Here is a 26067-nt window from a genome sequence, read left to right as displayed (position 1 = left end):
GGCTGATGGGAATCATGTGTTCTGTTTGTTTTACTTTTTATTTTGAAGTGATTTCAGACTTACATAAAATTTATTTGTAAGAATCAAGCCTAGGGAGGAGGGAGGAGGGTTCAGGATGGGGAACACAGGTATACCTGTGGCGGATTCATTTCGATATTTGGCAAAACTAATACAATATTGTAAAGTTTAAAAATAAAATAAAATTTAAAAAAAAAGAACAAATGAAAGACTGAGCATTCACTGAGGAAGTACCACTACATATGAAATGTCTGTTCCACTTTAACGGATTATAAAACTGTTTTCCCTCAGTGTCTGTTTTCCTTAAGTGTTCAAATTAAACAATGTGTGTTAAGTTTGTGACTTAAGGTGAAAAAATGTAGTGGAAAAATTTTGAGTTGTAATTAAATTATTGTTGTTCTGCAAAAAAAAAAAAAAAAAGAATCAAGCCTAGATTCTCCAGTTATTAACATTTTATATATGTGGTTTGCTTACAATAATAATAATTTTGGAATCAATGGTTCTATTTTGGATATGTCAAGTCTTATTACTTTTTAAAATTAATTTTAATTGGAGTATAATTGATTTACTGGACATGTTAAGTTTTAGATGTCATCAGTTAGACATCCAAGTAGAGCTAACATGTTGATTAAACCTGAGGCACAGGTGGGGAGGTCAGAGCTGGAGTTATAAATTTTGATGTTATTTGCATGTGCCTGTGTGCTAAGTTGCTTCAGTCGTGTCTAACTCTTTGTGACTGTATGGACTGTAGTCCACCAGCCTCCTCTGTCCTTGGAATTTCCCAGGCAAGAATACTGGAGTGGGTTGCCATTCCTTTTTCCTGCCTGACCCAGGGATTGAACATGCATCTCTTTTGTCTCCTGCATTGGCAAGAGGGTTCTTTACCTCTAGCGTCACCTGGGGAGCCCTATATGCACGTAGGTATATTTAAAGCCATAGTGCTGGTTGCAATCCTTGAGGGAAAAAATGAGGATAACAAAAGGAAGAGGAGTCATTGCAACATTAGATACTGAACAGCATTGAAGAATTAACAAAATGGACTGGGGAGGCATGCCCTGTAAAGAAAGAAAGTCAGAAAACTGCGATATCAAAGAAGTCAAGAGAAAGCTGTACCAGTTAAGTAAATGCTTTGAGGAGTTGTAGATGATGAGGAGAAGTAAGTAAGCAGTGTATTTGGCAGCATGGTGGAGGAGTAGAGGGGAAAAAAGGCTTGATTGGACTGAAGTGGAGGGCTTGTTTATCTGTACATTAAGTTAAAAACATTATGCTTTTGCATTTCAGCAGAGTGTATGCCAGTTTCTGAAAGCCTTGGTGCTGTTGACATTTTGGGCCGGGTAACCCTTTGTTGTGCGGGGCTGTCTTGCGTATCCTTTGATGTTTAGTAGTGTCCCTGGCTTCTGTCCACTAGATGGTGGTAGCAGCCTTACTCCCCTCCCCGTTTGCCAGCCAAGTTGTGACAATCAAAAATGTCTGCAGACGTTGCCAGATGTCCCTTGGCAGGCAAGATGGCCCATGGTTGAGAATGTATTTCTGGTTTAGACTTTAAAATGAAAAGCTTGAATATTAATGGTAAGGCTTTAGGCAGTAGCTCACTGAGTGAGAAGATATTTAGTGTCAAGCAGGGGACCTTTCTAGCACTCTAAAAATTTTACAACTGTAGTGAATACCTATTTTGCCTATAAGGCAAGTGTCCTGTTTGCATTATATCTTTGCTGATTCCATAAGACACTTAATCTTACCTTATATTGATGTCATTATTATGCATATCAGTTACCATAGAGGATTTTGAATATAAATATGTAGAAGATTGTCCTGAATCTGTATTAACCCCATCATTGCCTAGAAATTATTCTGAAAAAATAGTCAATATTGCTTCGTTTGATAGTCTTGACTTTTTTCATATAAGTATGGTACACAAAACACAGTCTTAAATTTTGTTTAACTTTCTGCTTCATGGATTCCAGGATAATGCCCCTTAATCCGACAAAGCTACCTTTTTCTGCCTGCAAGGGAATTAGTCTTAATATGGCAATTTTCAGTTAGCCGCAGAATTATAGATCTGGGGAGAGAGCAAGAAAGTTGTGCAGTTATTTATCTAATAAATATGGTTTGGAGGCACTGTCCTCAGTTCGAAGGGTGTTATAAAAACGCTGTTGTTCAGCTGCTAAGTCGTGTCTGACTCTTGTGACCCCGTGGACTGTAGCCCATTAGCCTCCTCCATCTAGGTGCTATAGAGATAAAATATTGCAGACATTCAAAAGAGGGGGTGATTACTTTTAGTGAGAGATGGGGTGAATGAAGTGTGGAAACCAATTAAATAGTCTCTGTTTTAATATGTGACAAGGGGGTCATTTCATGTTTGTGGGAAAAGGATGTTTTAATAGATTCTGCTGGGTGTAATTCACCTATAGGAAAACCAACCAGATCCCCTCATCATAAAATATGTAAAAAGTAAATTGTGGGAATTCCTTGGAAGTGCAATGGGAATTCCTTGGCAGTGTAGCGGTTAGGACTCAGTGTCACTCCCAAAGGCCTGGGTTCCATCCTTGGTTGGGGAATTAAGATCCCACAAGCTGTGCTGCACAGCCTAAAAAGTAAAAAAGTAAATTGTAAACGCGTTAAAGATACATATTCATATGAAGCAATTAGGAGAATGTATAATTGAAGTAGGGATGATGTTTTTTAGTAAGATAGGAAATCTAGGTGCTGTGAAAGGAAAGATAGACCTGCTATAATAAACCTTTTAAAATTAGTAATTTTTAAAATTAAAAATGTGCAAACCTTTTGGCCTAGTGATTTTATTTTTTTGGACTCTCTCATTTAGAAGCAAAAATCCTGACACATAAGGATGTATGTATAAAGGTAATTCATTGTGGCATTAGCTGTAATGACAGAAATTACCTTTGCATATCTAATTTTCTAATAATAAGGCATGGCTGAATAATTATATGCAAACTCTATACAACCGAATTAAGTGAAGTGATTAGGAGCAGGGGCTCAGGAGTTAGGCCAGTGAAATTCTGATCCTACCTACTGCATGTGTGACCGTGGGTACATTACTTAACCTCTTTAGAGTTCAGTTTTCTTACCTTTAAAATGGAGAAAATAAGAAATGTAAGATGTAAGAACTATTAAGAAGATTCATATTTACTATGTATTTTATTAATTTAATAGATGTTGTGCCCAGGCACTATTTTAAGCACTTTATAAATATAAATTTATAATTGACTTATTCCTCATAATAACCCCCAAAGTTAGATTTTATTGTTTTCTCATTTTACTGATGAGGAAACTGAATCACAAGAGAGGTTAGTATGTTCTAATATAATTCACACACAGGTATAAAATTCTTTATCTCTGCCATATTATAAAATATGGCTGAATAAAATTGTAAATTTTTTTTTCAAATTGAAATTTTTATGAGAAAGAAATGAGAACTAACCAGATGGGCTTTGAGTTAAAAGTTATCCCAGATCTCTATATTGTTTCTCATTTAGAAATATAAAGGGAAAAATCGATAAAAATAAAGACATTTGCTCAACTTTAACAGCTGGCATGCAGTCTGAGGTTGTTTATCAGTAATTACTCCAGAGACTGTGAGACAGTGATTGCCCTTTTCTGTTAATTTCCAATACTGATCTTTTTTCCTTCCCAATTTCTCCTTTATATATAATTTACTCTGTGGTAATAAGAAGACTTCAGAGGACTGGGATACACATTTTGGGAAAAATAAATGATGAGAAAAGCTTTGGCCTTTGGACATTTTTGATTAAAATGCAGCATGTATACTGGTGACAGAATGCCAGCAAATATACAGATGGGAATATGAGTATTGGATGCACTCATTTCTTAGGTACAAGGGAAAAAGGGAGATTGGAAATTTGATTTCAAACCAAGCTAGAATGTTTCTGTTTTCAATCCCATGACTTATACTTTTGTTCATGTGTTTTCCTAAGAATTTTCTGTTAGAATGAGTTTTTAAAGCATAGTGTATGCAACACCTGTGTATAAATACCTGTGTAGCATTCTTGCCAAGCCTGGGTATAAGAAACTTATCAAACAAAAAATGTGGCACATTCTACAAGACAACTGGCCTAAACATTGAAAAAAACTCAAGGACTAGGAATATAAAAAGACTTTTCTATAAATATGTATATTATTATCTATTATCTGTATACTAAGATGTATACTGTTATCACATCTTAGAAAAATAACACTGGTTTCAACTTTCACCATTTATTGGCCTTCCCCCCCAAGTAGGATCCAATCAAAGGTTATGCCTTGTATTTAATTGTCTTAAAGTCTGTTTTATTTTTAGAAGTTTTTATTGGAGTATAGTTGATTTACAACTTTGTGTTGCTTTCAGATGTACAACAAAATGAATCTATAATATATATATATATACACACATACACTTTTTTATGATCTTTTCCCATATAGGCTATTACAGAGTATTAGATAGAGTTCCCTGTGCTGTACAGTAAGTTCTTAGTAATTATCTATTTTATATATAGTAGTGTGTATGTCAGACCCAATTTAAAATCTGTTTTAAACTATAACAGTTCCCCTTGGCCACTGCTTTTAGAGCTCTCTCTTAAGTTTTTTGTATTATTAACGAAATAACTGCTGCCAATTAAATTTATGACTTGCCATCTAGTGTAAGACTCATCTTGATTTCAGAAGTCTGAAAGTGAAATAAATATATTAACACAATATGGCAACTTGCCCAAAGTCATAGCACTGGTAAGCAGTGGAACTGGATCTCAAAGCCAAGCAGTCTTGCTCCTGAATCTGTTCTTTTGGCCATTTCTCAGTGCTGCCATTTTGTTTTTAGTGAGTTACTGCATGTAAGGCTATTTTTAGTACAGTGCCATCATTACATATTAAGTATGTAATGTGTGTAGCTTTTAATATAATTTTCAGTACTTCCCAGTTTGCTACTACTATATGTTTATAACATTTGCATTCTGACTTTATTCAGTTTTTCTGTGCTTTGTTTATAGGTTGATTCTCAAACTTCACAATATTGTTTATGCAAGTACCATTCACTATAAAATCCAGAGGTGTAATTTGAACTGCAGAGAAGGAAATGTAATTGTGTCAGTCCTCTACCCTTTAAAATGTCCCCTTAGCTCTCTAAAATTAGTACCATCTTTGCTAAGTGAGTCCATTTTGTTCTTGAAGATATATTTTGAGCTCTGAAACACTTCGTTCCAATTACACTAGTTGCTTTTCAAATCTGATGCGTATTTATCTATTACCTATCTGTATATCTATATTTTTTCCTGTAACTCTCCTGGGTTAAATCTACTGTTTCATGTTATTCCACATCATCCTTATTTCACATTTCTCTCCCACCTTGTTGGGGTATAAATAATTACCAGTAATTTTTTTAAGGAAAAGATATATATATTTTAATTTTCACAGGCCTGGTATATCTGAAAATGCATTCGTCTTTCCTTCTCAGTTAATAGTTTGGGAATAGAATTCATAGTTCAATCATTTTGTTTTGCTTGAAACTTTGAAGACATCATTCCTTTGCAGCTTGCTATCTAATATATCTGATGAGAATCTCAAAGCTAGTCTGATTCTCCTTCTTTGCAACTAATATTCCTTTTCCCCTGGAATATTTTATTGAACTTTTTTTGTCATTGGTTTTATCATGTTTTATATGTGAACCGTGAACTTCCAGATGTTCAAGCTGGTTTTAGAAAAGGCAGAGGAACCAGAGATCAAATTGCCAACATCTGCTGGATCATGGAAAAAGCAAGAGAGTTCCAGAAAAACATCTATTTCTGCTTTATTGACTATGGCAAAGCCTTTGACTGTGTGGATCACAATAAACTGTGGAAAATTCTGAAAGAGATGGGAATACCACAGCACCTGACCTGCCTCTTGAGAAACCTATATGCAGGTCAGGAAGCAACAGTTAGAACTGGACATGGAACAACAGACTGTTTCCAAATAGGAAAAGGAGTACATCAAAGCTGTATATTGTCACTGTGCTTATTTAACTTATATGCAGAGTACATCATGAGAAACGCTGGGCTGGAAGAAGCACAAGCTGGAACCAAGATTGCCGGGAGAAATATCAATAACCTCAGATATGCAGATGACACCACCCTTATGGCAGAAAGTGAAGAGGAACTCAAAAGCCTCTTGATGAAAGTGAAAGAGGAGAGTGAAAAAGTTGGCTTAAAGCTCAACATTCAGAAAACGAAGATCATGGCATCTGGTCCCATCACTTCATGGGAAACAGATGGGGAAACAGTGGAAACAGTGTCAGACTTAATTTTTTGGGGCTCCAAAATCACTGCAGATGGTGACTGCAGCCATGAAATTAAAAGACGCTTACTCCTTAGAAGGAAAGTTATGACCAACCTAGATAGCATGTTAAAAAGCAGAGACATTACTTTGCTAACAAAGGTCTGTCTAGTCAAGGCTATGGTTTTTCCATTGGTCATGTATGGATGTGAGAGTTGGACTGTGAAGAAAGCTGAGCACTGAAGAATTGATGCTTTTGAACTGTGGTGTTGGAGAAGACTCTTGAGAGTCCCTTGGACTGCAAGGAGATCCAACCAATCCATCCCAAAGGAGATCAGTCCTGGGTGTTCATTAGAAGGACTAATGCTAAAGCTGAAACTCCAATACTTCGGCCACCTCATGTGAAGAGTTGACTCATTGGAAAAGACTCTGATGCTGGAAGGGATTGGGGACAGGAGAAGGGGACGACACAGGATGAGATGGCTGGATGGCATCACCAACTCGATGGACATGAGTTTGAGTGAACTCCGGGAGTTGGTGATGGACAGGGAGGCCTGGCATGCTGTGATTCATGGGGTCGCAAAGAGTCGAACATGACTGAGTGAATGAACTGAACTGATGAGAGTATTTCTTTCTAGCTGTGGATCTTTTTTCACTTATCCTTCATTGCACCCCTTGAGTCCTATTTGTTCACTTCTGGGAAATTTTCTAATATTATTTCTTCAATTATGTTTTCCTTGGGCTTCCCTGGTGGCTCAGCAGGTAAAGAATCAGCCTGCAATGCAGAAGACCTGGGCTCGATCCCTGGGTTGGGAAGATCCCCTGGAGAAGGGAAAGGCTAACCACTCCAGTATTCTGGCCTGAGAATCCCATGGATAGAGGAACCTGGCAGGTTCCATGGGGTAGCAAAGAGTGGGACAGGACTGAGTGACTTTCACTTTCACTTTCCATTTTCTCTGTTCTATTCAGAATACCATTTGGATAGATTCTTCCAAGTAGAAAAAAGACAAAGAAAAAAAATTAGGTAATATGGAAGATCAGTTCAAGAGATCAATTTCCTTTGATTATCAGTTCTCTTTTTTGAATATCTTTTGTCAGTGTGGTTTTTTTTTTCCTGTTTCCATAGTTTCTTTCCAATTGCTCATTTTTAATAAATGGAGCATCTTCATGAATTTCTTTGAGGATAGCACTTACAAATGTTAAACATTTATAAGTTTAAAAGCTCTGCTTCCTTAAGGTGAGTTGATTGTTTTATCCTTTTGTGCTTTTGCCATTCCTCAAAAGTAAAAAGAAAAAAAAAAAGGATTTTTGAGCTCTTTGTAAGTGTGCAGAGTGTCAATTGTTGGGCCTCACTTTACTGTGAAATGAGAAAAGAGGGTGAAATGAAGAAAAAGAGCTGTTCTTCCTCCTCCCTGTGCCCAAATGAAGAAGGCTTTATTGAGCATGAAGGTGTTCTGATGCTTTCAGGATAGATGGTTAAATTAAAAAAAAAAAAAAAAAGTTGTGGTTTAAGCCTGACACCAGCTTTGTTGCTGCTGGCTTCTGTGTGTAAAGGAATGAGATAAAGGTTTGGTATGTCCATCTCATATGGATGTTTTACGCATCCTGAGCTTTGTCCTCCGCCCCCTTCTGCTGTCGCTAGGTTTGGTTCTTCTCCAGACTCTGTTGGAGGCAAGGCTTCTGTGCGGCTGCAGCTTGCTCATGTGTGCGCGTGCTCACCTGTGCACCTGCACATTGGTTCTAGACTGCGGTTTTCTCTGTTCTTGCTTCACCCTCAATATAATCCCACCTGCTTTCTGTTTCCAGAATGCTTGCATGCACTTCAGTGGGACTTTGATAAGAAGTGAAAGAAAATGCACACATGCTTAGTTTGTCTTATATAAAGTAGGTAATTGATAGGTATTGTTGAATAAATCAGTCAGTGTTATTGAGAAAAATTGGGCAAAACATACTTCTGTTTAAATTAAAAAAAAGACTTATGACCTTAGAATACAGGTACTTAAAATCCTTTTTTTCAAAAAATGTTTATTTGGCTGTGCCTGGTCTTAGTTTCAGCAAGTAGGATCTTTGATCTTCCTTTTGGCATGTGAGATCTTTTATTGTGATATGCTGACTCTTTTTGCATCATATGGAATCTAGTTCCTTAACCAGGGATTGAACCTGGACCCCGTGCTTGGGAACTTGGAGTCTTAGCCACTAGAACCAGGGAAGCCCCAAATAAATCCTTTTAATTTATCCTGTTTCAGGAAAGAATCTCATTGGGGTTAAAACTTAACAGGGGGTGGGAAAAAAGGAACCTGCCATCTCTCACTGTCCCTCTACCAGAATTAAAGGGCTTAATTCCATTTTGTTCCTTTATAGTGCTCAGCACAGTGCTTAGCATGTTCTAGTAATCAGTGATAGTTAATACTCTTTTTATCTCTCGTTGGGGATTAATATGTGTAAAGTACTTAGAGTAGATTTTCGCATTTGCAGTAAGTGCTCTATACGTGTTAGCTACTATTCTTTGCTACATGAACAGCTGTTTTTTTTTTTTTTTTTTCTGTGAAGCTTTCTCTGATCTTTTTTTTTTTGCTTTCTCTGATCTTGTTAGTTTGAGTTAACAGTTTATCTGTCTCTATTTTGCTTATATTTTATGTCCCAGTCCTTATGGTGAGTAACATTGATTTGCTTGCTTGTGCATCTCTCCAGCAAATGTGCTTCTTGATAGCTGGGAGCTATCTTTTTCTTTTTGTATTAATAATTTACTCTTTATTTTTGGCTGTGCTGGGTCTTTGTTGCTCGGCAAGGGTTTTTTTCTAGTTGAGGCCACCATCTGGGGACTACTGTTTGTTTCAGTGCGAGAACTTCTCGTTGAGGTGGCTTCTCTTATTGTGGAGCACGGACTCTAGGTGCAGAGACTTCAGTAGTTGTGGCTCTCGGGCTCAGTCGTGGCAGCTCGAGGGCTCAATAGTTGTGGCGCACGAGCTGAGTTGCCCATGGCATGTGGGATCTTCCAGGACTAGGGACGTCACCTGTGTCCCCTGAATTGGCAGGGGAATTCTTAACCATGGCACTACCAGGAAAGTCCTGAGCTATATTATTTATCCAGGTAGTGTTGGTGCGTAAGGTATTGTTTGCCAGCTATCATTAGTCCCTCTTTTTTGCTGGGTCTTAATGATTGAGGAGGGTGGTGTGACTGGAGCATGGAGAGTGTGCATTAGTAGGAAGTGAAATGTGACAAGTATGTTGACACTAGATTGTAAGTAGTTGAATACCAGATTAAAGAATTTGAGTTTTATTTCATATGCTCTGGGAGGCATTTTCATTACTGACTAGATTAGTTCCATATTTTAGAAAAATAATTGTGAGTGCAGAGTATAGAATGTGATGGAAAGAAGACATAAGATTAGAGGCAAGAAGATGTAGGAAACTCTTGCTCTTGCTGTATTACAAGGTTCTTATTTTAGTTAAGAAATCTTACAGCTCATGCTTGAACGATAAGTCTTAACCAACACGAAACCTAAGTCACATCACAGATAACTTCAGGGCTTTCTTGCTAACTTTGCTTTGAGTTCTTATTAAGATCCAACCAGTCCATTCTGAAGGAGATCAGCCCTGGGATTTCTTTGGAAGGAATGATGCTAAAGCTGAAACTCCAGTACTTTGGCCACATCATGCGAAGAGTTGACTCATTGGAAAAGACTCTGATGCTGGGAGGGATTGGGGGCAGGAGGAGAAGGGGACGACAGAGGATGAGATGGCTGGACGACAGAGGATTCGATGGACGTGAGTCTCAGTGAACTCCGGGAGTTGGTGAGGAACAGGGAGGCCTGGCGTGCTGCGATTCATGGGGTCACAAAGAGTCGGACACGACTGAGCGACTGATCTGATCTGATCTGATATATAAGTTTTAATAATGTTAACATTTAATAGAAACAAGGCACACAACTACAACAGTGAAAGTGCTGCATGCAACATGCCAACAAATTTGAAAAACTCAGCAGTGGCCACAGGACTGGAAAAGGTCAGTTTTCATTCCAATCCCAAAGAAAGGCAATGCCAAAGAATGTTCAAACTGCTGCCCAATTGCACTCATCTTATGTGCTGGCAGTGTAATGCTCAAAATCCTCCAAGCCAGGCTTCAACAGTAGGTAAACTGTGAACTTCCACATGTTCAAGCTGGATTTAGAAAGAGCAGAGGAACCAGAGATCAAATTGCCATATTCGTTGGATCATCAAAAAAGCAAGAGTTCCAAAAAAACACCTACTTCTGCTTTATTGACTACACCGAAGCCTTTGACTGTGTGGATCACAACAAGCTGTAGAAAATTCTGAAAGAGATGGGAATACCAGGTTACCTTACCTGGCTCCTGAGAGATATGTATGCAGGTCAGGAAGCAACAGTTAGAACTGGACATGAAACAACAAACTGGTTCCAAATTAGGAAAGGAGTACGTCAAGGCTGTATATTGTCACCCTGCTTATTTGACTTATATACCGAGTACATTATGTGAAATGCTGGGCTGGATGAAGGACAAGCTGGAATCAAGATTGTTGGGAGAAATATCAATAACCTCAGATATGCAAATGACACCACCCTTATGGCAGAAAGCTAAGAAGAACTAAAGAGCCCCTTGATGAAAGTGAAAGAGGAGAGTGAAAAAGTTGGCTTAAAACTTAGCATTCAGAAAAATAAGATCATGGCATTCAGTCCCATCACCTCATGGCAAATAGATGGGGAAACAATGGAAACAGTGACAGACTTTATCTTTTTGGGCTCCAAAATCATTGCAGATGGTGACTGTAGCCATGAAATTAAAAGACACTCCTTGGAAGAAAAGCTATGACCAACCTAGACAGCATATTAAAAAGCAGAGACATTACTTTGCCAGCAAAGGTTTGTCCAGTCGAAGCTATGGTTTTTCCAGTAGTCTTGTATGGATGTGAGAGTTGGACCATAAAGAAAGCTGAACACCAAAGAATTGATGCTTTTAAACTGTGGTGTTGGAGAAGACTCTTTCCCTTGGATTGCAAGGAGATCCAACCAGTCAATCCTAAAGGAAATCAATCCTGAATATTCATTGGAAGGATTGATGCTGAAGCTGAAACTCCCAATACTTGGGCACCTGATGTGAAGAACTGACTCATTTGAAAAGACCCTGATGCTGGGAAAGATTGAAGGTGGGAGAAGGGGACCAAAAAGGTTGAAATGGTTGGATGGCATCACCGACTGGATAGACATGAGTTTGACCAAGCTGTGGGAGTTGATGTTGGATAGGGAAGCCTGGTGTGCTGCAGTCCATGGAGTTGCAGAGAGTTGGACACGACTTAGGGACTGAACTGAATTGAACTGAACAAAACTGCATTTTAAAAAAATTGTGAGAATATTCACTTTCTACAAAAGCCAATAATTGGTGATGTTTTAAACTTGTTTGTTGTGTTTTCTATCCATTGTTCAACATTTAATGTGTACTGTGTGCATGGAAGTAATGTGGGACAAAGTTTTTTTGTTTGGGAAAGGAGATGAATTGTTTTTCATACACTAAATTTGAGGTGTTTATATAGCTCAGCTGGAAGTACCTTACATAGACGTATGAGTTGTAAAGAGTTTGAGGAAGTAGACTAGTGATCGAAAGTTTACTAAAGATGGTAATCAAAGCCTAGGACTCTTACTAGTTTGCACATCTGATAAACAGTAGTCAAAGATGTAAATAGAAATGCAGCAGAAGTGTTGAGCTTTTTTGCTTTGCAACACTCTGCCACACTTTCTTGTATCTCTATTTACATCTTTGACTACTGTTTATCAGATACACACACTGATCGAGTGATATCATTAGTGTCTGATGCATCAGAGTTGTAAAGAAAGATGAAGACTCAGATCTTTGGGTGGAATCAGAAAATCATTGGAGACCCGAGACTATACGGAGTGGGTGGAGAACAGCAGAATAAAGTTAAGATTGGAGGGACATTTCCAATAAGGAAATAAAAAAAATCTTGTGCGTAGTGTGATTTTATTTTAAAGCCTTAGAAATTCATAAAAATAGATTGTTAGGGAGTTCCCTGGGGGTCAGTGGCTAAGACTTTGCGCTCCCAATGCAGGAGGGGCTGGTTTTAATCCCTGGTCAGGGACTAGGTCCTACATGCAGTAACTAAAGATCTGCATGCTGCAACTAAGATCCGTTGCAGCCAAATAAACAATAAATATAAAAAAACAGATTGTTAAAAGCTGAAAAAATTCACAGAAAATATAGTTAATTTTTGTTGAAAAAAATAATTGGAATATCCTATTTTGTATGTAAATTTTTATGTGATGAGAAGGAATTTTAAGCACATTTATCATATAACTGACTTTGAAAGAATCAGGGATATAAATTATAGGAGTAAGATGCTTACATTGATATTCACAACTACTCCAGTTACAATTTAAAAAAGATTTGTTTTTATGGAAAAGATAAATTAATATGATAGAATAAAATTTTGACTATTCAGTGTTTTAAAATCAGTCTTGAAGGAATAGATCACGTTTATGCTTTCAAATATTCAGTGTTCACATCACAGCAAACTTTATTTCCCTAAATGATAATAACTTTTTATGTATGGAGATGGTTATCTAGACTGTGCTTACAGTTCTTGGTAGATTGAAGAGTAACTGTTATTTATTTGGGAGTGGGGAAAGGAGATATAGTGGCCTGGAGCAGGAGGAGAAAGATCTACTTTAATCTCCTCTCCATTATACAGATTTTTATTAAAATTTTCTTTTCTCAGTATAAGGTTTATACTCATACTTTTTTGAATTCCTAAAATTTAACACCTAACTAAGATTTGCCTCTTGAGAAATTTGTATGCAGGTCAGGAAGCAACAGTTAGAACTGGACATGGAACAACAGACTGGTTCCAAATAGGAAAAGGAGTACATCAAAGCTGTATATTGTCACTGTGCTTATTTAACTTATATGCAGAGTACATCATGAGAAACGCTGGGCTGGAAGAAGCATACGCTGGAACCAAGATTGCCGGGAGAAATATCAATAACCTCAGATATGCAGATGACACCACCCTTATGGCAGAAAGTGAAGAGGAACTCAAAAGCCTCTTGATGAAAGTGAAAGAGGAGAGTGAAAAAGTTGGCTTAAAGCTCAACATTCAGAAAACGAAGATCATGGCATCTGGTCCCATCACTTCATGGGAAACAGATGGGGAAACAGTGGAACAGTGTCAGACTTTATTTTTTTGGGCTCCAAAATCACTGCAGATGGTGACTGCAGCCATGAAATTAAAAGATGCTTGCTCCTTAGAAGAAAAGTTATGACCAACCTAGATAGCATGTTAAAAAGCAGAGACATTACTTTTCCAACAAAGGTCTGTCTAGTCAAGGCTATGGTTTTTCCAGTGGTCATGTATGGATGTGAGAATTGGACTGTAAAGAAAGCTGAGCGCTGAAGAATTGATGCTTTTGAACTGTGGTGTTGGAGAAGACTCTTGAGAGTCCCTTGGACTGCAAGGAGATCCAACCAATCCATCCTAAAGATCAACCGTGGGATTTCTTTGGAAGGAATGATGCTGAGGCTGAAACTCCAGTACTTTGGCCACCTCATGCGAAGAGTTGACTCATTGGGAAAAACTCTGATGCTGGGAGGGATTGGGGGCAGGAGGAGAAGGGGACGACAGAGGATGAGATGGCTGGATGGCATCACTGACTCGATGGACGTGAGTCTGAGTGAACTCCGGGAGTTGGTGATGGACTGGGAGGCCTGCCGTGCTGCGATTCATGGGGTCGCAAAGAGTTGAACACGACTGAGCGACTGAACTGAACTGAAGATTTGTTCTCTGAGGACTGAGTCTGAGTTATGTGTGATGAGGACAGAATGAGAGAGACTGCTTGGGAAGAGAGGTCCCAGGGCTATAAAGAGACTTGCATTTTTGCTAACAAAAATAAACTTTTGCTCTAGATAGCTTACTACCTTTATGATAGATTCTTAGTCACTTGTGGGCTCCAGACCCTAGCTGCCAATTTAGTATTGTTTATCTTATTCATTTTAGTTATGTTTCTCCCCATCGCAGTGGAAATAAATGTTCCTGTTCCTGGGCTCTTTGGATCATGGTCTCCCTATAAATGTTGATGGTATATCACGTGTGTATTTTCTAGTTAACTTCTATTAATAACTGAAAGTCTAGAAAGATGCAAATGTGGCCCGATCCCAAAGTAATCCCTCTCCCTTGATATGTAACATGTATTAAATGGTAAAAGAATCACTTTGGGAGTCACAGATTTCTTTGGACTTAGGTTTATTTGTAAAATGAAAGGCTGAATCTCTGAATACATCTATGTGATTCTGAGCTATGTATGGCATGTGACTCTTGGACAGGCTAGTATTTGTGGGAATCTGTATACATCTATCAAAATTAATATCTCTATCTAAGAAGCCACATATTATTTCATTACACACCCAAAAAAGATGTAGGTTAGTAAAGATGTGGATTTTTAAATATATTGTAGACTCTTGCGCTTTAACAGAGACACGGACTTCTGCTTCTTACTGGATGTGTACTTATATACAAGTTACTGTGAAAACAAGCTGAGAGGATGCTCCTGTGTGTAAAGTGCCTAGTACATCCTTATGACATATTCATTAATGAATGTTAGTGCTTTTCTTGTTGTATAGGACAAGAGAAATGCCTTCTGGAAAGCTAATACTGAAAATGTTGGAAAATATTTTAAATTTTATATAGCTGACTAAATTACCAAGTAAGGTATTTATAACAAATTAAAAAAAAAAAACATGAAAAGGACAGCTTTATTTTACATGAACAACTTTGGTACTAATTATTAGTTTCACATTAAATCTAATGTGATACTGAAATTCTTTTCATGTTGAAAGATTTTAGAGAGACTGCATGTCCTGTTGAGAAGGAAATAACTTCTAATAAGAACTGATTAGTCTGAATCAAGATTACTTTTGCATGTGTTAATTATACATGGTTCCTAGGTGGGTAGCATCATCACACTATTTAGTGGATACCTTTGTTAAGTGACAAGATGTAAGAAGGAAAAAAAAAACTGTAGCAAATGATCAGGTAACACCACTTCTTACTTTAAAAAATTACAATTCTCAATGCCATTTCAAACAGCAAACTTTCATTATATATGTTTCTGTTAATTTGTAATATCAAAAAGCCTATCTTTTTTTTAAGTTTCAGTATAAGATTAATACAAATTGAATGATAAATTGTTAGACATAATTTGTATAATTTGTGCTTTTCTAGCTGAAAGGGTTTTTACCATGTAGTCAAATACATTTATTCAAAAAAGGAGAGATATAGTACATTATAATTCCAAGGAAATTTTTATATTAGAATGCTAACTTTTTGGCTTAAATTGGAGTTTCATTTAAAATCTAAACAAAGAAGTTCACGATCAAGGCCAAAATCTTGTCTATATTACCATACATATCTAATTATATGTTATTTTAAGCTTATTTATTTTAAACCATGATTACAGAGTAACATATGGGAATATATTAAAGGCATAGTCTTATTATAATTACTGGACTTTTGGTCTAATTCTCCACAACTTTAAAATAGTATTGCAATATGAAACAACAGAATTGTATTTATTTAGATAAAAACAAGATCTGAACTGAGTCCTTCATTGTATTTTTCTAAAGAACTTCTCATGAGCAAGTATCAATATCATATAGCTGGAGAATCATTCATTATATTATTGAAATGAATTTTTTCTTTAACTATATCCCAATATTTTGAGTATGTATGAGTTTCAGGCCAACTGCAATTAAACTATGAATTTAGATATTATCTTGACTACAACATTAAACACAACTAAGATTTTCAGGTAAACACGTTTACAAATCATATTGCCATTGTGTAATGAAGCCATTCTCTGAAGATTAAAAGTTCTGCTTGTTTGGAAAAATCAGTTAGGTCTTTTTATGCAATTGAAGTTCTGCTTTCCTTCTAAACGTTCCTTTACTAATTTTTCTAAAGAGAAAAGATGCTCATCTGCATCTTCTGGCACAAGGCTTCTCATAGAATTTGCAAGTTCAAAAAGATATTCTGTATTTTTTCCACTTGGACCAGCTGCATTAAAAATTTGTTCAGCGATGTCTTCCAGAGGTGCAGGACCAAGATAATTAGGATTATCACGTGTTCCAATATATAGCAACACACTGAATGGTTCTGTTGTGGAATCTTTTGGATAAAAAATGACTGTTGTGGTCCTGTAGCCTCCTTTCTCTCTGAAATCAAGGTATGCTTTTACTTCTTCTTCCTTTCCTACTGGCAGTTTGTAAGCAACACCCCATACAGAACCCTGTTGAAAAATGAAAAGAAAGTTTTATGTAGTATTTACAAGGCTAAAATAGGTGAAGATAGATTATGAGCTAGAAGGTATCTTCTATATTCTTAGAAATCAGTGCAGTTTTGCTTCCCTTAATGTGCAATGAAGAGGTATATACTAAATAATAAAGGAGATAAGCATTTTAAATTCTTCAGTCTGAATAATTAATTTCCTTATATACCAGGATATTTTTCTTTGTTTAAATTTTTAAAATTATGTCTTTTACCTAATGGGACTGAAATGAAAAATATCAGATCTTCATTTAGTCATTAAAAATATAGTTCTAAATCTTTAATCCATAAGCATTTCACTGATAGTATGCTGAAACCCACTGGAGTGGGTTGCCATTTCCTTCTCCAGTGAATCTTCCTGACCCAGGGATCAAACCAACATCTGCATTGATAGGTGGATTCTTTACTGCTGAGCCACTAGGGAAGCCCTTAAAATATATTAGTTGTTCCCTGGTTTGCAAAAAGAGTTCTACATTTTTTGTTATTATTATTTTTTAACACTAAAAGCCATTCACTTTTATTAATAATCATGTATTGATTTCACACATAGTTGAAATAAAACCTTTAACAATCCACGGTATGATCCATGATTAAATACACATCAAAAGTACAGAGATATTCATTTTTTTATATAATGATGTGAGATTTGTGACTTTCACGGCTTACCAAACAAAGCCTAGGAAGCACTTAGCAAGCATGATATACACTAATTCCATGCCTTTTCCAGGAGGGGTTTCTAATATGTTTCTAGGTTGCTGCTAAGTCACTTCAGTCGTGTCTGACTCTGTGCAACCCCATAGATGGCAGCCCACCAGGCTCCCCCCGTCCCTGGGATTCTCCAGGCAAGAACACTGGAGTGGGTTGCCATTTCCTTCTCCGAGTTCTGTATTTTAAAAGCTCTGTAATAAAGTAATCAACTATTAAGGCAGTAGGTTCATTTATTTGTTCATTTCTTCACTGAGTAAACTTTCAAATATCCTTAGTAAATTATTCCATCCAGAATAGTAAATGGCAAACTCTTTGTCTAGGGAGCCTATGAACAGTGTCAGTAAAAGCAATGTACTTTAGCTGCAAAGATTTTTTGCAGTATCAGTAAAATATCTGTGATACAAGCAAGATTTATAGTTTGTAACACATTTTTTAGTGTCTTGACAACTTTTAATTATTAAACTTCAGGTTGCTAAGTATCTTGACTAAATTAACATTCTATAGGAACAAAGTACCTTTTATTACCTCTAATTAGGAGTTTTAGTTACCAGTTTGGAGCCATTTTTTATGGATGTTTTTCCTAATGTAAGTTATGAAAGCATTTCATAATTTCACCATTATTCATCTGCTGTTGCTAGCTGCTTGATTTTTATTATTTTTGCTGCTTTGATTTTTATATATCAAAGTCCTTTCTAAAGTTAAATACTTCACAATGTAAAATTTGGATCTCAATAAAATGATTGAAAATATTTAAGAAACAGAGAACTATCAAATAAGTTTTCTAGTACTCCATACTTTTTAAAAAACCTGTTGTGCTATCGATAAGATTAGGCAGTAAAGAAAGTGATAATTCATGACTGAGATTTTTGCTGAAATATTAGACTCCTAGCAAATGTGAGGAAAGCTTTAAGGCTTTCATTTAATTCTTTGTGTTCATCTGGCTGTCCGTGGGTTGGCTCCATTAATGTCAAAGTGAAGTCGCTCAGTCATGTCTGACTCTTTGCGACCCTGTGGACTGTAACCCAGCAGGCTGCTCAGTCCATGGGATTCTCCAGGCAAGAATACCTGAGTGGGTTGCCATTTCCTTCTCCAATTTATGTCAAAGGAGACCATAAAATTCTCAGTCAACAAACTCATCAAGAAGGGAAAAATGAGACTATGCGCCATTGGCTTTTCGTTGTCTACCCTGAATTCTGCATCCCAACTTTTCCCAGCACATAAGAAGAAATACAACTAATACAGAGACGAATTTCTAGGCTCAGTGTAGTTCAAATTATCTGTGATGACTGCTAATAAGATTTTACTGATTATTAAGACTGTGAAACATGTTAACACTTTATGATTAAAGACTATACAAAAAAGAATCATTATACCATACCGCAGGGTCTTCAACAAGAGTCACAACTCTTCCAGGCTGTTTTAAGAAAAGTAAAAAAAAAAAAATTTTTTTCCTGAATTAAAGTTCATTAACTGAGCATTAGCAACTTACTGTTGACATGGAATATTTTAACTTCATTTGTTTATACTGAGCACTTTTTAAAAAGTACTTATTTTTTATGATAAATTTTAAAGTGAATTAAAAGAATCTATCTTATCCAAACTATCTTGGCCTTTTAAAAAAATTCTCTTAAATTTGTGTATAATAGGTATATTGTATTCACTTAGAATGGATATATTAAAAAACACACCTGTGACTGAAATCAAAAGCAAAAGGAAGAAGCAACTATAATAAATATTCTTATCACTTTTTCCTCTTCAGGGAATAAAGATTGCTGTAGTGTTCCACTGAGGAACAAAACATGAAATTCCAGGGTACTTTCCTATAGAGAAGTGGTTCTCAAGTGTAGATAAAAATTACTTGGAGGTAGTTTCTGATTTTGTAAGTCTGGTACATTCTGAGAATTTGCTTTTTTTTTTTTTAATACAAGTCCTACCTAGTGTCAATGGTTGTGTATTTATTGACATTAGTGAGAAAGTTGTAAGCCACAACTTTACCTACTTGTATGCCTGCTGTGTGACACAGAGTGAACCTACACCATTCAGATATTTGTGCTATCCTCGTTTCTATATCCCTCTAGTCTTTGTCCATTTGTATAGATAATTTGTAATCATGGAACACATGGAATTTTGGATTATGTTTTTTAATTTAATTTTCCTGTTAGTCTTCTGATACTTATTAATAGGTGCATGATACTCTACCATCATCAGTGAGCTATAATTTAAACATCTTTGTACTGTTGGACATTTATATTTAGCTTTTTTTCTATTTAAGATAATGCTACAGTGAGGCTACATATATTGATGGGGGTCATGTAGGAATTGCCGTATTACCTTCGATTTCAAAGTGATTTTGGAACTATTTATTGAATACCTATTCTTTGTTGGAGAGATGATAAAACTGATTCTGGTTTTTAAAAGCTTATATTGAAAGTCTGGAATATGAACTTATTAGCATATGAAATAGGTAGAGAATACTTAAGGGTTGTGATGTATGCTGTTTATTAAGTGAAGTAATAATTATGAGTCTTGGGTGGTCAGAAAGAAAGACACAATTCTGAGTAAGGGTCTAGAAGCAGAATTAAACCAGGCCAAAGTGTCTGACTTTAGCAGAGGCTTCTCCATGAATGGAAGATGATTCAGAAAGATAACTGGAGAAATAGGATAGAGTCAAATTTGAAAGCTGAAGATTGGAGTTGAAATTGGGGGACAATGGAGAAAACAAGCCACTGAAATTTGGGAGAAACAGGAAATGCGCTACTGTAGCACTCAAGTTAGTAGGTGACTGGCATGATAAAAGCAGATGCTTTGGCAAGATCAGTGTGTTAATTTGCTGTTCAGTCGCTCAGCTGTGTCTGACTCTTTGTGACCCCATAGACTGCAGCATGCCAGACTTCCCTGTCCTTCACCATCTCCCGGAGCTTGCTCAAACTCATGTCCACTGAGTCAGTGATGCCATCCAACCATCTCGTCCTCTGTTGTCCCCTTCTTCTTCAGCCTTCAGTTTTTCCCAGCATCAGGGTCCATCAATACAAGGATGTTCGTGGTGGTAAAGTATATAGCATGCACATTTAAGTGGGAAGGAGGTAGACTGTGAGCAAGTAATGTTTGTGGTCTGTGGGACAAGCTCTGCTTTCCACCTTTCCTTGCTTCCCCTTTCACCAGCTTAGTCACTAATTCTTGGTAGCTTTATCTTCCGATTATTTTCTAAATTTGTTTTCTCATCATTCTTTAGTTTCCTCAGGGTTTTCGCTCTCTGTCTCCAGTTTGTTCTACATGGCCCTAGGTTGACTTTTTGTTTGCAAAATTGGGTTTTGAGTTTTCCTGTGCTTTAAATTTTTCAGGGTTATAATATTCTACAGAATAAAAATTCCTTTGCATGAGTTAACTACAAACCTCACTTCTTACCACTTTCCTTCTCAAGCTGTAATGAATTATTTATAATTTTTCAGTTCAGTCGCTCAGTCGTGTCCAACTCTTTGCGACCCATGGACTGCAGCACGCCAAGCCTCCCTGTCCATCACCAACTCTCAGAGCTTGCTTAAACTCATGTCCATCCAGTTGGTGCTGCCATCCAACCATCTCATCCTCTGTTGTCCCCTTCTCCTCCTCCCTTCAATCTTTCCCAGCATCAGGGTCTTTTCACATGAGTCAGTTCTTCTCAGGTGGCCAAAATATTGGAGTTTCAGCTTCAGCATCAGTCCTTCTAATGAATATTCAGGACTGATTTCCTTTAGGATTGACTGGTTGGATCTCCTTGCAGTCCAAGGGACTCTGAAGAGTCTTCTCTAACACCACAGTTCAAAAGCATCAATTCTTGGGCACTCAGCTTTCTTTATAGTCCAACTCTCACATCCATACATGACTATTGGAAAAACCATAGCTTTAACTGGACGGACCTTTGTTGGCAAAATAGTATCTCTGCTTTTTAATGTGCTGTCTAGCTTGGTCATAGCTTTTCTTCCAAGGAGCAAGTGACTTTTAATTTCATGGCTGCAGTCACCATCTGCAGTGATTTTGGAGCCCAAGAAAATAAAGCCTGTCACTGTTTGCATTGTTTTCCCATCTATTTGCCATAAAGTGATGGGACCTTTACAAACATTCATATCTTTGAATATACCAGTGCCCAGAGTGGAATGGTGGCTTCCCTGGTGGCTCAGACGTTAAAGAGTCCGCCTGCAATACGGAGACCTGGGTTTGAGACCTGGGTTCAATCCCTGGGTTGGGAAGATGCCCTGAGGAGGGTGTGGAACCCACTCCAGTATTCTTGTCTGGAGAATCCCCATGGACAGAGGAGCCTGGTGGGCTATAGTCCATGGGGTCGCAGAGTCGGACATGACTGGGCGACTAGGCACAGCACAGCATTGCACAGCAGAGTGGAATGCCCTTCTTTAGAATCCCTTGGATATCCTCCTGCCACTCTTTTTGTAAAGGCTTGGCTGTCTTTTCAGGCAACTTTGCAGCAGCTCCTTCTAAACTCTCATTGTACCTTTTCTCTTACAGCACTTATTAGGTATTGTTGTTTGCATAGGTGTTTCCCATTTATATGTGAGTGCTCAGTAGTAATTGTTGAAAGGGGGAGAGGTAGTAAAGTCCTTGATGTAGGTGATGACAATTGAAACAGAAAACAAAGAGCATATGTAGGGAATCATTAAGGGAAAATAGATGGGTCCCTTTGCTTATGGATGAAATACACATACACTGTTGACACTACTGATATATTTACCCAGAAATATTTTATAAAACTTAAGCTGTTTGTTCCTATTATTATTGGGGTAACAATGTTAATTTGTAAGTGTACTTAAATTTTGGGGGGAGGGCATTGAAACTGAAGAAGGGGTCTTGAAAGGTGAATAGGATTGGAGGATGTGAAATATGAGCCATGTTGGGTCCTTTCATTGGGTAATGATTCATGTTTCTGATCACCATCTAGAAATGTTAGAGATTTATAAATATTCATGATCATCTCTTGTGTTAAAATGTTTTCTCTTTTTGAAATTGAAATATATTCTTTCTGATGTGAACACTTTTTCACATTTAAATAAATCCTTAATTTGATAAGAAATTGCTAGTTTTGTTAGAAATAAATGAGATGCTTAATTAAACTTAGGAAGATATTAGAGTTTAATGAAGCTAAAAAGAAAGCATAATTAGGAAAGGAAGTAGGTTTGGCATTTTTCCTACAAATGTCACATTACAGTATGTGGAAATGAGTCCAACATTTGTTTAGTAACATCACATTTCATATGTACTGATGACTAGCTCACTAGGAGCGTATGTTTCTGTAAAAAACATAGTGCTAAAAAAAACCAAAAAAACAAAAAAAAAACAGTGCTATGTAGAATCTACATTATTCTGCTGATTTGCTAGGTATTTCTGTAGCCTTTTGTATTTCTGTTTGTCATACAGTTAGTATTTATATAAGGCTTGTGCTCTATTATAATAGAAAATGTGAAGTAAAATAATGTTCTTTCTGCTAAAAGCAGAACAGTATACTTAGAAAATGTTTAATGCTTTAGGTTTTCCTTCAATATGCTAGGATGGATTCTTTAAATAAAAATTGGTATCAAACTGTTAGCCATTGCAGCACCCCCGCCCCCAACTTTCCTACCTTATATTTTAGAATATTTAAGTAAAAAGAGATACTGACTTTTATAGCTACCTTTTTTAATATTTTATTAAAGATTCATGAATTGTTGTATTGACTTGGCAATTTCTTATCATCAGTTTGTTTTGACAGTGTACATAACTCAGTGTGCTGTGTAACAAACATTTTGGTTGAGAGTAGAGTACTGAAATATGCTGTTCTAACCATTTAAGTATTTAATACTTGGTTTTTTAAACTGAAGCCTAGTAAGGCATTCCTTTGCAGAATGGCAGTTGTAAACACTCATATCTGACAACTCAAAAGGCATTTTATTTAACTTTAAAGTCTTAAATGTTATTTTACAATATTCTTGGAGATAGTTTGGCCATGAAATCTCTTTTGGCCTGTAAATGTGCATTTGGTGGTAAATCACTACCCTGTTTTCAAGTCATTGTCTACCTTAAAGCCAGATTCTTAATTTACCAACTCTAGTTGAGGTAGAATAGCTTTTTTTTTTTTTTTTTTATGATTTTAATGCTGTGTCTCATTTGTGAGCAGGTGCAAACTACAGCCTTCTTCTCTTCCCTTTTCCATGATGCAAGACAACAGGTATTTCTTTGGAATTAACCTCAATCTCTTTCTACATCTGATTTCTAGCATTTTAGATTTCCTGCTTTTGAGCCAGTAGTAATTTTTTTTAAAGAAAGTGGTAAACTCATATAATTCTTAGTATTTTAGATAACATATAAGCAATTAAACATTTTGTACTCTTTTAAAAGTTAGCTATAATAAGTGTTCAACTTATCCAAATTATTACCCAAAATTTAGTTTTCCTTATGGATTACTTGTCTTGCAGACAAAAACGAGGCTGATTTGCATAAGCAGTGAGCTGTTATTCTCTGTATTTACAATGTATTAAGATAAATGTCCCTGCATAACTGACTGAAGAATGGATCAGAGAACTTAATTTCACATTTACAATTTAGAGGAGAACCATTGAAGAAAAAAACATTAATGTTGGATATAGTATTGGTACTGTGCTACTTAGGTACCAAAGCTGGACTCAACTTCTGAAGTACCTGACAACCAAGGTGATCAACATAAGTTCCTTTATAACCAGAGATAATTTTGGAAACTAGTTTTTCTGTGACCATAGATGTCATAAAACCTTTGGAAAGATAAAAAGAAATCCCAGAAATAACATGCACGTTTAAACTCAGACCAATAAAAATCTGGCAGAATGTAAAAATGCCAACAAACTTAATTGCTAAGAAGCTGAATTTACTAGTTGATTTTAGTATTTCAACTCCGTGGTGACAGGAAGGTTTATCTTCCCACCTTTTTGTGGCGGGGGTGGGGTTGGGGAGGGAGGGTAGCTGCCAAGAAATGGCAGGATCCCCTCTCAGCACGTCAGCCTTGTGGGAGCTTGTGCCCACGTTTCTTGCCTCCTCAAGAAGTAACTGCCACCAGCATCTCCAGCGGCTTCAAAAGGACTGCCCTTGGTTTAGGATCCCAGAGTCGGGGGCAGGTGGCCGAGGAAGGTGCACAGAGGTAGCAGCAGTATCCTTAACCTACTGACCTTTGGTGGTGGGGTGTTGAGTCCTGCAGAGCTGGACAAGGACTTGAGGAACAGTACTCCGGGGACAGTAAGTGTGGGGGACAGGTTGCGCCTCACCTTGCCAGGAACTCCGCGGTGGTCGGTGCTGCCCTGCCAGAAGCGCCTGCTGTAGCCTGAGATATAGCCAACCAGCTTGTCCTGATATGGGAAGTCCACCTTCCAGATGAGAGACCCGTAACCAAAAACCCACATCCTTCCCTTGCTTTTCCTCCGTGGTGGCTGGCGGTGGTGGCGGCGGCGGCAGCGGCCGTCCCCTCTTCGTGGTCTCTGAGCTGCTGTCTTGGAGGTGCTGCCGGCAAGAGTCTACGACTTTCCGGACGCAAGAAACCGGCTGCGTAGGCGCAAAGCCCGCACTCCCTTCTTGGGGGCGCAAAGCACACTGGGACTTGCAGTTCGCGGAACGGTTTCCTACTCTGTCTCAGTCAACGTTGTTGTTTTGTCTGCTTGCTTAGGGTATTTGGAAGCATTGATTTCCTCCCTGGTAAGCAATGGATTTTTCAGCAGCCTCTGTTTATCACCCTACCTTTCCGGAGGTGCGTGTGGTCAGAAGACTACAGTACCCACAATCCTTTTAGTGTGGCTTTAAGGTTGGGTGTATTTACTTTTTTCAAATGGGAGGAGGAGGGAGAGGGTGGGTATCTTGGGTGGCGTGGTCTAGATACACGGAGACGAACTGTATATGGGCACCTTATGTGGCACGTAGAAAGACATTTCTTATGCTTTGAAAACTGGATTTCTGCCCATTTAACAAGAGCTAGGGGAATGCAAGCTCGGATTGTAATCTGTATTTGACTTTATTTACATTAAAAAAATCTTTTTTACCTTTCAAAAACAAAGTTTACTACAGAAGTTTTGTGGCTATGGAAGAGCTATCATTATTTCAGCAAAAACTGCTTATATATTAAAATTTTCTGTGTGAAACGATCTTAGTCATCTTTAGTATACTCAGAAACTCACTCAGAAAAATGTAGATAAATGTTTTTAGCTTGTGCATAGGCTTTGGAAGCCATATGTGGGACCTCCTGGGATCTGTGTACGTTTCTTTGTTGAAGAATTGAACAGATTTCATGAATTTATCCCACAGGTCAAGTATCCTAAAAAACGTTTTGATCTGCAGGTTAGAGCTGCTGCTCGGAAATACTGTTTAGGAAGCTCACTTGGGCCATCAAGGCCATGTTTATGTGAGAACAGAAGCTCAAGAAATGCTTGTTCTTTTTTATGTTTTATAGTCTTCAACTGTGTAAAAGAATACTAGAACATCCAGGTTCAAAGAGTATTATTTATACTCTTAAGAAGTCAGCAGAAAAATGTCACAAAGAAAAACTTAATTTAAGAGTAACCAGGTCTTAACTTTCTTCAAGTTGTGGTTTCACATTGCCTGGAATGGTTAGTTTCCCTCTCCCAATTTTTCTGTTAAATTTCAACATACAGAAAAGTTAGAAATATAGAGTATGGTGACCATTTATGTCCTCCACATGGATCCAATAATTAACATTTTGCCACAGTTGCTTTACCTTTTATTTCTCTT

General features: G+C 37.3%; 2 protein-coding genes across 9 annotated transcripts in view; one reads left to right on the top strand and one right to left on the bottom strand.

The window, feature by feature from the left end:
* Window positions 1-26067, top strand: part of ASB3 (ankyrin repeat and SOCS box containing 3) — a 118362-nt gene that overhangs the window by 4459 nt on the left and 87836 nt on the right. The window contains exon 2 of one of the 5 annotated variants that reach the window (XM_059891439.1): window positions 23480-25020. The gene's annotated coding sequence lies outside the window, so the exon portion shown is untranslated. 5 annotated transcript variants of the gene reach the window in all.
* CHAC2 (ChaC glutathione specific gamma-glutamylcyclotransferase 2) lies at window positions 15042-24872 on the bottom strand. 4 transcript variants are annotated; one of them, XM_005212603.5, is made up of 3 exons: window positions 24501-24872; window positions 18716-18751; window positions 15042-16591 (listed from the first exon to the last, which is right to left on the bottom strand). In XM_005212603.5, exons 1-3 carry the CDS (start codon window positions 24729-24731, stop codon window positions 16196-16198), a joined length of 663 nt encoding a protein of 220 aa, XP_005212660.1. In that variant the 5' UTR covers window positions 24732-24872; the 3' UTR covers window positions 15042-16195.

The sequence above is a fragment of the Bos taurus genome, chromosome 11 (genome assembly GCF_002263795.3).
Source record: "Bos taurus isolate L1 Dominette 01449 registration number 42190680 breed Hereford chromosome 11, ARS-UCD2.0, whole genome shotgun sequence".
Classification (NCBI taxonomy): domain Eukaryota; kingdom Metazoa; phylum Chordata; class Mammalia; order Artiodactyla; family Bovidae; genus Bos; species Bos taurus.
This window is presented reverse-complemented; position numbering and strand designations above follow the sequence as displayed.

Bases quoted from the DNA above. Each gene is read 5' to 3' on its own strand.
- CHAC2 (XM_005212603.5), bottom strand. From the start codon at position 24,731: ATGTGGGTTTTTGGTTACGGGTCTCTCATCTGGAAGGTGGACTTCCCA. The intron at 18,752-24,500 runs GTCAGTAGGTTA...TTCTTAAAACAG, and splicing joins TCAACACCCCACCACCAAAG to CCTGGAAGAGTTGTGACTCT. The intron at 16,592-18,715 runs GTATGGTATAAT...ATTTTTCAACAG, and splicing joins CTCTTGTTGAAGACCCTGCG to GGTTCTGTATGGGGTGTTGC.